The 17507-nt window shown below is 54.9% G+C and overlaps 2 protein-coding genes across 2 annotated transcripts; both read left to right on the top strand.

Annotated features, from left to right (window-relative positions):
- Window positions 1–540: 540 nt before the first annotated feature.
- GLRG_02522 (uncharacterized protein) lies at window positions 541–2612 on the top strand (the record flags this gene model as incomplete). The annotated part of the gene is made up of 3 exons (XM_008092531.1): window positions 541–1105; window positions 1155–2193; window positions 2252–2612. The coding sequence occupies 3 exons, from the start codon at window positions 541–543 to the stop codon at window positions 2610–2612; spliced, it is 1965 nt and encodes a 654-aa protein (XP_008090722.1).
- A 1879-nt stretch (window positions 2613–4491) lies between these two features.
- GLRG_02521 (uncharacterized protein) lies at window positions 4492–5404 on the top strand (the record flags this gene model as incomplete). The annotated part of the gene is made up of 2 exons (XM_008092530.1): window positions 4492–4674; window positions 4838–5404. The coding sequence occupies 2 exons, from the start codon at window positions 4492–4494 to the stop codon at window positions 5402–5404; spliced, it is 750 nt and encodes a 249-aa protein (XP_008090721.1).
- Between the last annotated feature and the right edge of the window lie 12103 nt (window positions 5405–17507).

Raw genomic sequence — 17507 nt, 5'->3', positions numbered from 1 at the left:
GAAAGAAGCTTTGACCATCAGCAAGAAGCCTGATCGCTTATTCCGACAACTTCTGATTAGCGTCATTATCTTATCTCATATATCACGTGACCGTACTGCACTCTTGACAGGGGGTCCCAGCGGTTGCCCTTGCAACATTGTTGACTTGGTGCCCCGCATTACCCAATAACACTGCCCTTTGTTCCCTGTCTCCCCCCTAAAATGTGAGAGTGCCCACCCGGGCAGCGATCGACTGTGCATGGTTCTATCAGCCTTCAGGCCCATAGATCTTGGGTTGCCTGTCTCCATACATCGCCCTGGATTCCAGCCCAAATCAACCCCACGTCGGAGAAGACAACAACATAATAAGCCGCGCTGGTCATCCTTTATCAAAAGCACGCAACTTTATTCGTACCCGGCAGCGATTTCAATCCTCTCGGCTTTTTCCTATCAACCCTGTCACCAGCTGACTGTTTGCTCGTTTTGTTTTCGTCTTTCGTGCCCCCTTCACTTCCCCTCCCTCAATTTATCGCGGCCTGTCTGCTTGACAACGTCGCAACGATGTCGGGCTTTATGGCCAACCTGTTCCCAGGAGGGACAAGAGACACTCACAACTCGTCGCGGCCAGAGACACCCACAAGAAACAGCTTCATCAATCCGTCCAGCACGCCCCAGGGCAGCCCCAGCAAGAGAACAATCCCTCCCGGGGCCCACGAACTGCCCGATACATTCGACAATGCGCTCAAGCTGAGCACTCCTGTGCTCGAAAGGCCCAGACTTGACCGCCCCTTGAGCGTGATCACCACCCCGCAGTCTTCCGGAAGGGGCAACGAAAACAGCCCAAGCATGGACGAAAGCGTGTTGCACAAGGGAACGACCTTCACTGGCAGTCCATTGAAGAAGTCCCATGGACAGGAAAACACCCCTCCCATCCCGCGCTTGGGAGCGACCGACTCCCCTTACCAGCAAAGCCATGCAGCCATCTCTCGCCATGAGCTGTACCAGCCCAGAGAGAAGGCCGCAACTCCCAGAAACAAGTTCAATACCCAGAGAGCTCTTACTCCAGAAGAGTTGGAGATCCTGCAACGTCCCAATGTGCGAAGACTTGTCAACGTAACGCAGCTTTGTATGTTGTATCCCCCAAAACTTGTTGCCATTCAACTGACGAAGACTAGATTTTCTTGACTACTACTTCGACCTCCTCACCTACGTCGGCTCCAGACAGAACAGGTTGACTGCATTCCAGTCGGAAATTCCGCCCCCGCCCGAGACTGACGAAGCGACATACAATCAGATGTGGCAGAAGTATAAGGGCCGGGAGCGTGCCAACCTGAGAAAGAGGCGTGTCAGACTTCGTCAGGGTGACTTCCAGATCCTGACGCAGGTTGGACAGGGGGGCTACGGCCAGGTCTTCCTCGCCCAGAAGAAAGACACTCGCGAGGTTTGCGCCCTAAAGGTGATGAGCAAGAAACTGCTCTTCAAGCTGGACGAAGTCCGCCATGTGCTGACAGAGCGCGACATCCTTACGACCGCCAAGAGTGACTGGTTGGTTCGCCTGCTTTACTCTTTTCAGGATGACAAGAGTATCTATCTTGCCATGGAGTATGTGCCAGGTGGAGACTTCCGCACCCTGCTGAATAACACTGGTGTTCTGAGCAATCGCCATGCGCGTTTCTACATCGCCGAGATGTTTTGCTCTGTTGATGCGCTCCATCAGCTTGGGTACATCCACAGAGACTTGAAGCCGGAGAACTTCCTTGTTGACTCCACTGGGCACGTCAAGCTTACTGACTTTGGATTGGCAGCGGGCATGCTCGCTCCAGCCAAGATCGAGTCCATGCGAGTCCGTCTCGAGAAGGCTTCCGAGACATCAGTGCCGTTTGGAAAGCCCATGGATAAGCGAACTGTGGCGGAGCGGCGAGAAGGCTACCAGACGATGCGGGCGAAGGACATGAACTACGCCAAGTCCATCGTTGGCTCGCCTGACTACATGGCGCCCGAGGTTCTTCGGGGGGACGAGTACGACTACACTGTGGACTACTGGAGTTTGGGCTGCATGCTGTTCGAGGCACTGACAGGATTCCCTCCATTTGCCGGTTCCACCCCTGATGAGACTTGGCGGAACTTGAAGCACTGGAAAGATGTACTCAAGCGGCCCGTCTGGGAGGACCCCAACTACTTCCTCAGCAACCGCACATGGAACTTCATCACGACGTAAGTGCCACTTCTGTCCCAAGGTTCGCGTACAACGTTACCTGACTACGGTCCACAGCTGCATCAACTCCCGGTCCAGACGCTTTTCCAACATCAAAGAGATTTATGAGCATCACTACTTCGCCGAGGTTGACTGGGACACCCTGCGGAGTACCAAGGCTCCATTCGTGCCCGAGCTCGACTCAGAGACTGACGCAGGATACTTTGATGACTTCTCCAACGAGGCTGACATGGCCAAGTACAAGGAGGTGCATGACAAACAGCAGGCGTTGGAGACCATGGCGGATCGCGATGACGAGATGGGCAAGAGTCTCTTCGTTGGCTTCACATTCCGCCACCGCAAAACCACAGACGATGTCAGTCCGCGCAAGCCGATACCATTCAAGGAGGAAGAGGTCACCTTCGGCACGATGTTGTAGAGCAAGCCTGTGTGGGAGAGAACGGAATGGCAGTAGTTTCGTCAGCGGGACTTGCCACTGAGCTTGGAGTCGACAAATTCCATTCATTGATGATGACGAGATAGACGTCATGGGAGGCGGACAAGGCGGTGCTGGGGACGGGGGCTACTTGTATGAGTTTGAGATTGGACTACCCTGCAGTAACGGCGTGTCTGAGACGCGATTGCGGACTTTCTTTTTGCATTGGAGTTTGCGCGAGGATGGGAATGGGACGAAAAGCCTGCTGCATCGCATCAAGCAAGCAGGGTCCTTCTACCGGCTGGGGTTAATTCAAGGGTATGGGACGGCGTTGCAGACGACCGATCATCCGACACACGTGGGACGAGAGATGATAGACACGCAGAGAACTGATCTTTTCTTCTTTTTCAATACGTGAGGTTTCCCCAACATAGCGGTGACAGCCATCTGCCGCGTCATCTGCTGAGGCTGACGCGAAACTCCATGAGAGTACCTACGTTAGCTTACGCCGATATTACCAGTCTCGACACATCGGAACGCCGGCAGCTAGCCCACAATTTGTTGCCCTTCGTGACGGCGGCGGCCATCCAGATGGTGGACGGGGGTTTGATCAGCCCGGGCCCAGCAGCAGCATAAGCACATATTCTGAAACAAATCGAATAAGGCAGGCTCCAGTCTAGGCCGGTGACCTAGACAGCAACTACCCGTTGGCTGACAATATTGCGTCTCGTTTTTTTCTTCCCCCACGGTTTGAAGGGGCAGCACGATCCCATCCCGATGGGATGGTTGCGAGTCGCATCAGGCACGGAGCACCAACATCAGCATCGGCGCAGTCACATTCGGACGAGTCGGCACACCTATGTCAGGGGAGAGACACCAGAAAAGGGCGGGATCCTGAGGCCGCTGTCACAACAGGAGCGAAAGGGATCTTGGAGAAATAGCATCCATCTTTCGAGTCACCCGGGGGACCGATCCAGTGCCGGTTGAAACGGCGGTTAGTGCTGATTGGCTCGGACAGCCATGATCACCAGTCAACACTAGTAGCTGCCGCTACGCCGGTGTTCCCCAAACCCCATCCCGGACTTCCACCTGTCGAGTCACACCACCAACCGAACTAACTGTCTTGTTTACGCGTCCCCGTTGGGCTAAGGTAAGCATGCAATGCCGACGAGCCACTCGGTCTTATCTGACTGCTGTAAGCGAAGAGTTGGCCACCTCTGAGCGAAGTTCTCGATCGGCGCTATCTATTCTCTCTTCCCCTATTTTCTTGTCACGCAGCCCATAGGCGGCGATATGCAGGGCTGCGCCCTGGCTTTGATGCTAGGGGGTGGAAGGACAGGGCGGGCTGCACGATGCGCTGTGCTGAAATGGTAAGCAGACAGGCTGCGAGAGGGATGCAGGAAGGGACGAAGAGGCTCTCGAGCGTCGTACCGAACCAGCGGCCTGGCTACCCGAGAGGATCCGCAAAGAGTTCAAAGAGTTCCACGCGAGTGTCCGTGAGCCGGCCGGCGGTTCCCTTCACCAAGGAGACGAGGGAGCGACCAAGACACCATGTCATTGCTTTTTGCCATGCGTCTTTTCGGGACCGAAGCTCTGGCTTCCCACCCCAGTCTGCAGGAGTAAGATTGCCATAGACGTCAGTGGGCGGAGGGGCGTGTGTGTGTCTGAGGCGAGGAGGCGGCCATGTCGCTCGCAGAATATAAAGAGAAGCCATTCGAGCTCTGTGTCGTCTGGTGTTTGACTACTGCTTTGATACACCTGTTCGGGACGCATCCTATCTTCGTCGCAAACAAACACTCACCCACAAGCCTCATTTCGTTGTTCACCAACGATCTTCACTATCGCAACCAACAAGCAAAAACCAAAGCGAAACCCCATCAAAATGAAGGCCACTATCATCGCTGCTGCCCTTGCCCAGGGCGCCGCTGCCGTCGCCGCCCCCAACGGACCGGGCAATGGAAACTGGGGCCCCGGCAACGGTGCCGGTTTCGGTGGATTCGGATATGGCGGTGGATGGGGCGGTTTTGGCCCCGGCGGGTTCGGTCGGGGTGTTGCTCAGTGCGCTGTAAGTCTCATGTTTTTGACTTTTCTTCCTGTCATCGCAACTTTTGGTCCCATCTTGTTGTTGGGGTCCCCTCACGCGAGATCTCCCCCGCACGCCCCGCCGCCATCGTTGCCCCGCCTCCAACATTCGGGTTCAGACAAGCTGACACATACTCCACCTACAGAGCTCTTGCTTCTCCTCCCACTTCGCGACCGCCACCCCTACCCCCCAAGCTTTCTGCACCGATGCGCCGGTGCTGAACGACTGCGTCCGCTCCGCCTGCACCACCGACACGGCGGCACTGGCGTCGTACACCTCCGTCTCGTCGTCCGTGTGCAACGCCTTCACGTCCTGCGAGAGCACGAGTACCTTCACTTACAGCGGCGGCTGGTGGGGCGGCGCATCCAAGACGGATGCTGCCGTCACGATCACGGGATGCCCCGTCGACGGCTGGTGGGGCCCCGGCGGCGCGTGGGGCGGCATGGGCCCCGGCTGGGCCTACAAGACTGAGACCGTCACAGTCACCCGCACCGTCAACGGCGTCGCCATCACGGGACCCGCCACCGTCGCCCAGGCCGTCTCGGGCAGCAGCACGCTGTTCACGACCTTCACTGGCGCGTTGGCGGCCCAGGAGACGGGCTCGTCCGGCTCCGGCTCGCAGAACGCTGCCGCTGGTGGCGACTCCAACCGCGCTGTCAAGGTCGCCGGCGCTGCCTTGGGCGCAGTCGTCGCTGTCGTCGGCTTGATGTAAGGGATTTGACACCGCCGGACTGGAGCTGTCAATCTCATTAACCTTGAACCTGTATACCTTATCCCCCTTTCCTTTGTTTGTGCATTTTAACAAACAGGATTTGCAAAAAAATGACGCGTGAGAAATAAGGGGCTAATGATTTGGTGTCAAATGAGGGGTCAAGGTTTCGTTTCTATTTCAACGTCATTCCTTGATGACCAGGAGCATTTGGACGAATGGATGTTAATAAGGCTGGATACCTTGTGTGTAACGTTTTTTTGATGATGAGACGTCTCTGATGGGAGATGACCACAGTCTTTACTTATGATCTAGTGTAGTTACGGCCGGGCGCGATGAATGGAAATGAATGTTTCTATATTTGTACAGCTGTTGCATCTATGTGCCTGTAACAGCCTTGCCTTGTGGAGGGTGCCAGGTTGTCCAATAGCATAAACAGCGCAGCTTATGGATTTGGTGCCCGTCAAGCAATCCCATTCAGTAGGATAATACACTCGAGCAATACGTCAGTCATATCGATGCTTCGCGGAGCTGGTCATAGATGGACAATGTGTACTGCTTCGTGCTTGTAACGCTCTCGCATTCTTACACCACGAGACATTGACGACTTCGCCGTTCACTTGCGCCAGTAGTAGACCTCCGAGAATCAGACTCAATAGGAGGTGGAAGGTGGAACCATGGGTGGTTGGCTACTCACCTCGGGTCAGGTCGATCTGAGCACCGCCACTCATCAACCACCCGTGGTACGTATAACCGGTTAACCACCCTCGAAAAGGTCGTCACGTGGGGTAATAGGGCCCTAGGCTTTATTTATCACCTTTCGCCGCCGTTGCTGTGGAGACGGTCGTCAACAATCGCGCCCCACCTTCACGTCCCGGGACTCGAGGAGGAGGAAGACGGGATGAAAGCACAACACGCGGGCGCGAACCACCCGCGCTCCTTCCTCTGATGCCTCGACACGGTCCGCGAACCATTCCCGCGCACCCTGAAGGCCTCCAAGAGGCGCGCGAGGCCCTACTTGACCCAAAAGCCCTCCTCTGGTTTTCGCCAACACAGAAGGCGGCCCTCTCGGCGAGGGGGTTCAGGTCAAACTGTGATTTCGAGGCACTCGCCAAGGTCGATGGTTCGAAACCCACCCGATTCGATCGAAAAATTACCGCACCGGACAGCCTACTCGACGACAGGCTAGCGATGACTTCCCAGCATGTGCACCAGAGATGTAGCTCCCACCGGGGAGTGAACTCTTTTGACTTTTGGGTGTCATTGGTATTTTATTTTTGCGAAACTGCATGCTGCTTCTTGTTCATCGCGTTCTGGCCTCCTTTATCATAAGCGTAGTGTTTTAGGCGGGAACGTCTTGGAAAGGAGCTGGAATGACTTCACCGCGTGTGAGCGTACTCTGGCGAACATCTGTCAATTTGACTCCCTCGGCCACGGAAGATTGCCAACCTATATTTATGTTCTACACTGACATGTTCAGGCCTTGTCTCTTTCTGTGTCATGCGAGCTTAGGATTGTAGCCCCTGAGTAGTCATATCAAACGTGTACATCGATCGCCGTGATCGACGAGTCTGAGCTAGCATCACTACGAATCACACACAGATATACAGAGTTCAGCATCATGTCTTCAAAATCAAAAGAGTACGGAGCATTATATTTTTGGTTCCCTGCGCAGCAACAATATAGGAGGGAGAAACCCAGAGCACAGAAAGCATCAAGTCGCTCATCAAATATACAGTAATGTACACCGTCAAAGCATCCCGATTGCTTCAGTTGCGAGACTCTCGTGATTGATTGCACACTCGGTTCACATATACAGTTTCTTACGACCTCCGCACGCTTTTTCTTGCACATCTTTCTCGCAACCCTTTCCCCACAGGACTCGTATGCTCAATTGACCACCCTGCAGATGGCCGCACAGAGTAACTGGTCCCGCCGATGCCCATCCAAACGGAGTGATCCTTTCCGCGGGTTTGAACACCTCGCCAACGGTCCGTTCGTGGATATGCCAAGTCACATCCCCTGTCTGCGGTGATGGCACAGAATTGGAAGTACCGATAAGAAGACCATGACCGTACCCCGGCTGCTTCGACTTGTCCAATAGGCAACTGGATAGCGGGAGATACCTCTCGGCCTTCCCGATATTCTCTCAGAAGCCTGCTGAAAGCGGTTTGCTGCACGTACACCTGCCATGCGAGGACAAGAACTAGCTTCACCACACAGGTTGGCACCCCGCCGGCTCATTCATCGTTTGAGAAACGGCCGAGTCTCTACCTGTTCCGCCGCATCGCAAACGCACGCCGCCGTCCAGGGGTCAGAACAACCCGCAGCGGAAAGGCTAAGCGACATGGCGGTCGACAACAAGCGCGGGGGGGTTCAACTCAAACCCCGCACCCACTGGTGGACTTGGCACATATCGAGGACACTCGCAAAGGGGGCTTGTTTTGCGAGTCAGCCGCGAACCAGGCCCAAACATGGTATCTGTTTCGAGGCGTGAGGGTACGGAACGAGGGGACGGGACCGCGGAACGGGGAGGGAGGGGGGAACGACTTTTTGGGTACATTGGCGAACGGTGCAAACCAAGTAATATTCCGTGTACTTTCTGTACAAAGCATAAAGTTACGACGAACGTTTGTTTTTGGCCGTGGTCGTGTTTGAGGGTTACCTACCCGAACGGTTCATGCCCCCTCCTACTTACACGACATGACGGTTACTTGGACCGTTGGAGCACGGACGCCCCGGGCATAGTTCAGGTCCCTTATCCCTTTTGAAGGTGGAAAGAAATTGCGACGAACCTTTCAAACGTTGTCGAACCAACTTTCGGCAATCTTGAAACACAACCCCCCCCCCCCCCCCCCAAATAGGAAGCAAACGGTCGCCAAAGGGTATAGTTTTCATTTTTAGAGTTGTCCCACCAGAGGGGAACGGGGATTCGGCCATTTCCTTCGGCCGTCCGCGGAACCCCATGGTCTCTGCGCGCCTGAACGTAAGCTGACCGTTCCGCGGCCAAGCCTCGTCAAAGGAAGGGGAACACGCTCCCCTTCCCCCGTAGCAAAGCGAAAAAACATAATTGCCAAAATGGGCTGCCATCGGCGGCGCGTCCTCACTCACCAATCTGGTTGGGTCAACTGAATGCCGGGTCCGGGGGGGGCGGAGGAGAAAGCTTATTCATAACTGGGGCCCAACACACATGTGATACAGCCGCTCTCAGTGGCTAGCAAACAAATCAAGGGTCCTTCGCCGGGTGATAATTAGGGAGCCGACGGACGCAGCCTTGACACAACCTTGATTGCATACGCGGCCATGGTGTGTAAGCAGAAATGCCCCGGTAAAGCGTTGATGAACGGGAGGTATAGAGGCTCTCCGCTATACCTTGAGAGGGTATTGCCTGACTATCACATGAGGAGAGGTCATCTGCTCGCTGTGTATGGCATAGGCCTCCGCAGGGTGAAACGGTTGTGTTGGTCGGGCGAGATTATCATTAGCCAGCATGTCTCCTGAAGAGTGAATACGTTACGAGCTGCCTGGACCAGTGACAAGCCCGCATCTGACGCAAGGGAAGTCTGCCATGTCGACGGCCCAAATGCTACCGAAGTAGGGGATCCGGTGGCCTTGCCGGTACCAGACGCCGAGAGACGACCGGCGAAAACATCGGCACTTTGCAAAGTGGAGCCATCCGCTCCTCCGTGACGGCGGATGACTGATCGGGACCCATCGCAAAACACTCTCCTGATATCGACCCGGCTTGCTTTATGCACCCCTCCCCTGCCCAACCGGAAGAGAAGCGCCGACCGCCGCAGGCGAATACCCTTACGTCCCAGGGGGACACTCTCGTTCAAGCATGGATGGCGTGTCCGGGGCGTGTCCGGGGCATTGGTGGGGCGTCTATGGGGCGTGCGGGCTTGGGTCGGAAGACGTTCGGGGTCGGCGGCATGTCAAATCGCGGTGTGCCGTGAAGCGCCGCGGAGCGCCGCGGAAGTGACTAGCATCGTGAGAAGGGATTTTCGTCGAGCCCCCCCCCCCCCCCCCTACCTTCCTGGCGGTTGCTATGATTAAGCGATGAGGTATTTCTGGGCAAGTCGGATCTGCCCCGTGCGCAGCTCCAGAGGTCGGCTCAACCCGACCGTTACTGTGTAATGATAGGAGAGAGAAAAAACCGCTGTCTTGTGGGGGTCGTGATGCACTCACTGCGTGATGTGGTGATGAAATCGATTGGTTGACTCGCGCAGTCGTGGTCCGCCTTGGCAGCGACCAACTTTCCGCCCCCCTGCAAACCGCCAATCGTTTGCAAATCATTAGATCATTGTCATTGCATCCGACTGACATAGGTATTGCAGGCTGTCACTGCAGATCGTGGATCTGCCTCTTCGAGGGACAAGGCACAGCTGCGTGCATCAGGTTCCAGACTCCGTTCTGATCTGAGCCAAAGGCCCATGCGCCGCGGAGTGATATGACAGGTACGTAACATTGATTAATCCCAGGTGACAAACAGGCAGTTCATGCTTGAATGGGGGATTTGACGGCCCAGGGAAAACGAGCGCGAGTTGGGCAATGCATTCAAGCTCATTGGTGTGCTCTCGCTCATGGCTTTAATTGCATCTCGGGAACATCTCATTCGAGAGAAAGGGGAAGAGGAAAGATGTTGCCGTCCCCTGGGCCACCGGCGGCTCTGATCCTGTCGCCCAAAGTCTTGTGCATGGCCTGGCAAATGATCTTCATCGAAATTCTAGATGCGTCCCGGAGATAGCAACGGGGGAGTGAGTTCTCCACCTCCCCGAGCTTTTTCTCAGGCAAGGAGCCGGTGGCGTGACTCGCAACGCTGCTCATTCTGGTAAAGGCACGGGCTGTGCTCCGCTACCAAGCACACCAGCCCCTCGCAAAAGGTCTTCAATGAACAACGTACCTTGGCGATCGAGATGACAGGTATCTTCTAGGATAGCGCTGGCCGGAACAGAAACAAGGCAGCAGCCGGCTTTTGATTAGTATGTGACCACATCACTTGGCGCTTGTGCCATGTCGGCACCGTCGATGTCTGCTCCAAAACGTTGACCGTTACGGAATGGTGCTGTGTTCGACAAAACCTACGCTCCGTGTTGGTGGATCACGCACGGAATTTGTTCGTGCGTGCTTCATTGCCGGGCAGCTTCGGGATGGTGGATACCGTACGGCGCTGCGCGGGGGACCCCGTCGCCGGTGCTAGGACATCCCGGCGGCCCGTCGTCTTCGATTCCATAACCCCGCCCACGGCTCTTCGGGTCCGGGGGACCATCCAAGAGGAGAATGATTCCGGAAAACCCTGTTATTCCCAAAGCCCACCCCTTGCCTCGGCTGAAGAACAAGCTTGTGCTTTTGGCGGAAAAGTCGAGTGTGGACAGCACGATCATGCGCCCCAAATATCCACACGGAGCGGGAAGACGTGCAGCCCTGGCGCGTATCAGTCAACACGCGGTACTGAACGAAGCGGGACCATCAGAGAGGGGAGGGAGGGCTCGTCAACGGGAGCGAGGGATTGCATTCTGGCCGACGACCCATACGATTCGGAGCCGCTGTCCAGTACCTGGGGGTATACTATCCCCGTGTAACGCAAAGTTCCTCGCGGTCCAGGGGGTCGGGAGTAGTGCGGTACCGCAGTTGAGATGGGACGCCGAAACCCTTTTGGCAGAAAACGAAACGAGATCGAAACCCTCGATCCCGGGTGACGTCCTTCAACAATCTCGATACGCCCCATGACAGCTGACGCGCACGAAATCTCATGGCTTTACGATCTCTTTGCACATGACGCGTCGATGTCCAAGCCCGATACCACCACCCAGCCCAGCCAGGGGCGCATGAATCCATGAGGGAAAGCGTAGTAGGCTCGATGGAAGTCCCGCCAGACCGATAAAGGGGGGGGATGAACCGCCTTGTCGGGATAGGGATAGGTATTGCGTAGCGGAACGATCTGGAAACCGCGCCGACAAGCAATGAGACTCTCAGGCGGCCAGACGTCATGGAGAACGTGGTGGGTGGGGCCGAGTCTCGGGCTAAGGTGGAAGTTATGCAGAAGCCGAAGTCCGTTCTTGGGGCCAGAATGGCGGCGATGCCGTTTGATATCGTCACAGACGACTAATAGTGCTACCGGCGTTCACATAGCGGCATGCGCGACGGGCAGAAGGGTCGCTGGGTTATCTGACAGTAATACTATATTTATGCAGGGAGCAACCGACGATGTTGGAAGCTATACTGTGTGTGATGTGTAAGGTGCAGCGAGGTGAGTTGGAGCAATGTGTTGTACCGCCCATGACCAGGGAAAGTGGTAGGTAGGTCCTAGCGAGGCATCTAGATTCCGATCTCTTCCAAAGAAAAAAAAGAAAGAACAACCCCCCCCCCCTCCCCTCCCATTGAGAAAGAGCGTTTCGCGAACGATTGGAGGTGTCACGTGAGAAACTATGTGAGGCCGGAGTAGGAGGACAGAAAGGCTCCGATCCCGATAGTCGTCGTGGTGGATGGGAGTATTATGACAATGGCAGGCAGCCTTCTCCGGGTCACAGGAAAAGAGAAGAAAAAAGGCAAAAAAAAGGGGGGTGGATTACGGAGCGTATTGAAGGCCGAAATGCCGCGTTTGTGGCCGAAACATGGTTGCTCCAAGGGCCCGACCCGCTGATCAGCGAGGGATCTTGCGGGATAACTTTGTGCAAGTCGTAGACCGGACGAGGAGCGGAAGGCATCTGCTGGCCTCGCATAGGTACGCTATATCTGTACATGTACACCGTACCAACGGAGGCTGATCCGAGCCAACCCTAATCGGACCTTGGCCCTACGGAGTGGACTCTAGCTCGTTGACAGCACGCCGGCCACGATGAGCGCGGGCGAAAAGACGTTGGCCCATGGGGTCACAGACAAGGGGGCCGCGACGTTGAGTTCATCAGGGATCTGGGTTGACATGACGGGAGCGTGACTGGTGTTGGAGCTCAAGAGGGAACGCGTTGTAACTGTAAGAGAAGTCGATGGTCGGCGGGCGGTGATTAGTGATAAGACCGATGAAGCCCGGTAGGGCGGTCGGGTAGGCGGCAACGGGGGACGAGAAGGATAACGGTGATCAGACGATGTAGAGTAGCATCACGGTAATTAAGAAACGGCACTTGGAGGGGCTCAGTAAGACAGACCGGAGGCCAAAAATGTGCGGATGTTGTTGTTCTTCGGGTACGTACTCCAGCGGCGGCACAGAGTGGGGCATGTATTTGACAGCAGCGCAGCCGATTAGTCAATTGTTCGAGCTATCCGTACTTGGTCTGCACATATCATGTACCTGGATGGTTTATAGGTATCCGTATGCGTACCCAGGTGGGAATTGCACGATTTTGGGGCCATGCCAAGTGGTCATCTACAATTTAGTACGTACATATACGGAGTGTACATCCTACATAGAGGAGAATGGCCCACCAATACTGGCACATGGGCATGATGGAGACAGACCCGCGAACGACCTTCTAGAAGAATGAAAAGAAAAAAAGGAGAAGAAAATGGATGATGCATAATGATTTCACTCCTGCTGACAAAGACGTGGAAGGAATGGGTCCGTTCTGCCGGTGGTATTTCGCTCTTCGGTGACCCAGATTCGAGGCTCCGCAACGAAATTTTCTTCTCATGGGGTACCGTTTGAAGGGAAGTATTGTGGGATGCCGGCTTCGAGTTGTGTGATTGGAAGAGAAGGGGCGATTGATCGTGTCTACCTCAAACCCACCATCCCACTTGGTCCCGGCGACTAACTAGTCTAAGCTAAGTATTGTCCTTCTCCTGTGAGATTTCTAATTCATCCCGTGCTTAAGGCCGACGGGGGTCGGGGGCGGGGACAACGACAGCGATAGCCACAAGCACCGATTGAGTATCGGTTCGAGTTTGCTTTACCCGTGGTTGGGGCATGATATGTGTACGTGCTAAGGAAGGAGCACGCCATGCCAGGCTAGCCCTGGTAGTTGGTTCCCCTTCCCCTGAGGTGGAGAGAAATTTGTCAGCAGCCAACAAAACAGATGCAGACGCAGAGGCAGACGCATCGTCTCGGATCTCAACTAGAGCCGAGGCATGAGTCATAATGAGATTGTTGTGGTGTAACCCGTGTGAGTAGTAGTTCGGTTAGTGGCATTATGCAACGAGGCATTGTGTAACCTGCTAGCCTAACTAGTTTATCAATCTCTGTCAGAGTCCCGCACCTTCTACCCCGACGGATATAAGCATGGCTTGCATAAGCGTTATCCCCTTGTGCCCCACAGACCAACTCATAATGTTTACTGACAAATTGTGGGAGGTGCAGCTTCCCTGTTCACTATCACCAATCGAGGTAGGTGAAAGGTGAGCACCTTGCCTATCTCGGTAGTTTACCATATAACTGTAGTGGGGCAAGTACGGACACAAAGCGGGCTGTTCCTGATCCTTCTTCTCCAACCCCCTACGATACAATGTGTACTTGCGATGTACGTACCTGCCTCTCCGTCGTCTAGCTGGTCAGCGACGTTGTCCTTCTTTTCCCACTACAGAGGACGGATACCGACCTACATCTCCGTTGCTTACACTACCTAATCCAGGCCGTCAACCGCTCTTGCTAGGCAGCTACTCGCCCGCTCCAAGTGAAGCTCGCAGCAGGTTGAGACGTCACCGACTACCATGGCATAAACCTGACCTGTATGCGGACGCCGTTCGGATCGAACAGAACTTCAATCACCTTTGTCGGACTTGAGCTATAAAAGTACACCCTCCCCGATCATTGGGGATCGACCACGAACAAACAAACAAACAAACAAACAAACCTTGCTGCCTCGGCGTGCTACAGAATGGGCGGCTCTAAAGCGTTGGCTTTAAGTTAAACTTTATTGCTCGAAACTGCACGCCGTGATGTCTTGTGCGCACTCGGACGGTGTCATAGTATCAGATGGGTTTGATGGTAGCCACAACCGACCAGCACGATCCTGCCGCATAGTGTAATTGCGCCGCCCACGAGTTTGAACTGAAGTTCCTTGCCCCGCCCTCCATACCTGTCGCGCTACAGCAAACCCTCGTGGGCAACGCCGTCCACGAGCTTCGGCAGAGTTTGCGGTCAGGCACAAGATACCTTCCATGCAGCTCCCCGAAGCATCACGAACCTCGACCTAATCGGGGGGGGGGGGGAAGGGTTAGTAGCAACCAGGCTTTGTTTGGCACGCACCGACGTCATGGGGGTCTTTGCCACGGAGCGGTTTAGGATGACACAAAAGTCCACTCGCCACGGCCATCCCACACCAGGCTGTCGGCGCCCGTCGTTGACCTAAACGAGCAAGTCCCTGCATGGGAGAAAGCTCGGCCATTCCCTGACGTCTGTTCCCCCAAACCCGTTTTGCATCCAGCCGGCTCGAGCCCTACCAGAAAGAAATGCCCCTGAACATGCCCTCTCCTCGACGACCTCCCTCCACCAGCCCAGACAGACAAGAGCTGGTGGACCCAACCCAGCAGTCATGATTCATCAAGCCTGGCTCCCTGTCAGTTTGAGCGAGTGTGGCCTCCCACACAGGGACCAACCAGGCGTATCAGCAACACGTGATGGAGTCTAGCTCTTGGCGTCATCAATCCAGATATGCCGTGTCACGGTCCGTGGTCGAGAGTCTAAATCCTCACCGACGCCGTCCACCATGGCAATATCTGATGGATTGACAACAAATGCGCCGCCAAAAGTCAATCAGCCCCTCCCCGCTCTCGGCGCCGGCCTCATCAACAGCCCGTGGACTTGTCGTACGGGAAGGCAGCTGACCCTGATGCTACGGTCGGCGGGCTCGCTGAATCCCGCCGAGTGCACAAGGGGAACTAAAGTCATGAGCAGCAGGCTAGGTAGTGGGATGGATGGATTGACAAAAGGTAAACCACCCCCTTGGCATGAAAAGCAGAGCGAAAGCAGAACATTACGGCGGATGGCCAACCAAGTACGGACGAGTGGGGGGATAGTTTCGGCACGTTTGTGTCACTCTCAGCTTTTACAGTGTGGTTTTTATCGATTCAAACTGTACGCCATGACTATCGTGTACCTGTGCAACCTCACGAGGGACAGCCTCCAAGTTGTATCTTGGAGTCGCCCTCGACGCGGAATTCAATGTGTACGCCATGTTCCTTCTCTAGTGCAGCACAGCACGCACGCGTACTTGTATGCATCTGGCTTCATTCCTTGGCCCTGTCACCCATGCAAAGCTTACTCACTTTGTCGGGGACCTGGCAACCTCCACGCCCCATGTACTGTCATGTATTACCGGTCCCCTGCCTTGTCCCTCGACAGCACCATTACGAGCACAACCCACTTTAGTGAGGCGTAGACTCTTTGTCGTTGCATAGAGATGACCGTTTCGTTCCGTCTCTCCAGACTAGACAGACCCATTGCTAACATGATCGCAGCATCATGTCATGTTTCGATCATGACCGTACCAGAATTGCGGACGGGGAGAGTACAGTTCAATATAGAATATACCTTTTATAAGTATGGGATTCTATTAGAAGGTAAGTCAAGTTTGATGCAGTGCTCTGTACTCTGTACTGCTTACCGTAACCCAACCCCGAGGCCGATTGTCTTTCCTGGACGTTATAATCGAGAGGCTGTCTTATCAGATGTAGGTTTCTCTTCAACCGGGCCGCCAACGTGCTCAATCCCGCCGACTTCGAAAGACGCGTCCACCCGCCCCTTGTGGAAGGCATTCATCTTATCCACATCATCATCTCATCCCATTCGCACACACACACAAACGACAGCTAGGCAACCGTTTTGCTACTCACTCCAAAGGGTCTAAAATCCGCCCGACTTCGATTACCAACGAATAAGGAAAGAGGGGATCAGCAACCCTGAAGTACGTTCGTTGTCCAAGAACAGCCAGCACACTCAGTGTACAATTGGTGCCATAAACCGGGTCGAGGGGCGCCGTCGGTTCTGCAGTCAGCAACCCGCCATCATATCATATCAAGGGCATATACTCCGTAAGCCATACATACATGAACCCCGGCACGGCTTTCAAATCGCGCCCTTTCCCCATCTTTCTGAACTCCGCTGCCGACTTTTTCCTTCCAGACGGCCAGTTCACCAAAGGCTGCTGCTAGCGCGCCGCTACGACAAGCAGGCCGCACGCCACCGGTATAACCTACCTACCTACCTACCTACCGACCTAGGTAGGGTAGGTACCTACCGGTAGGGTACACACATACTTCAAGTGCCGTCTCGACACCCAATGCTACGCATGGTACGAAAGTACGAAAGTACACGCATATACTCGATTGAGCACAAACGGAACCAGGATCCCTACGCAGTCCATCCCATTCCAGAACTCACCGGGGCCCGCCCGCGCACTCGGACATAAAGACGTCGCCGACCGTTAATGCCAGACCTGTGGTCAGCGAATCCACACCAGCACCTACTTACTACCTACCTACCTGCCCTGCCTGCCTGTATCTGTATCCGCACCCACCCATAGCCTCTTGCAGGTAGCTGTCTAGGTACCTTCGTACAGTACCAGTACCACCCGCAGGATACCGCCCACCGTCCACGTACACACTCACACACACACACACACCCACCCTGCCCTGCCTAGCATTGCGAGCGGCCAAACTCTATCAACCACTGAAGCTTCCGTGGCCATTATTTTCATTTGTGCATCGCATAATCTCACGCGCGCGCGCGCGCGCACAATAGACGCACCCCGTCTACCTGCCGACGACTCCCCGTTGTTGTCGACATTAATAATTTGCCCACTCCCTGCATCCCAGTACCTTGCTGTGCTGACTTTCCCGCCCGCTTGACCCTAGCACCGTGTACTTTTTTTTTTTCCTTGTGTCATCCCGACTCTCTCGACCCTCCTGCTAATCCCTCCCAAAACTGGGCCCTTTTTTCGCTCTCGCTATCCGTATCATATACTCCGTACATACTCACTTACACGGCACCCATCTGCGTGCGTCTCACTCACACACACTTATATGCAGTTTGCCCCTCGGTCTACAGCACCACTGACCTCCTCCACACTGACATCTCTCCTCCATTCTCTGTCTGCACCACCTCATAACATATACCCATCCATCTATCCATCCGTCCATCTGTCTAGACAGTCTATATACTACTAGTCCCATCACA

This window comes from Colletotrichum graminicola (genome assembly GCF_000149035.1).
Source record: "Colletotrichum graminicola M1.001 genomic scaffold supercont1.5, whole genome shotgun sequence".
In the NCBI taxonomy this organism is placed as follows: Eukaryota; Fungi; Ascomycota; class Sordariomycetes; order Glomerellales; family Glomerellaceae; genus Colletotrichum; species Colletotrichum graminicola.
Note: the sequence above shows the minus strand (reverse complement) of the source record. Positions and strands in the feature narration are given on the sequence as shown.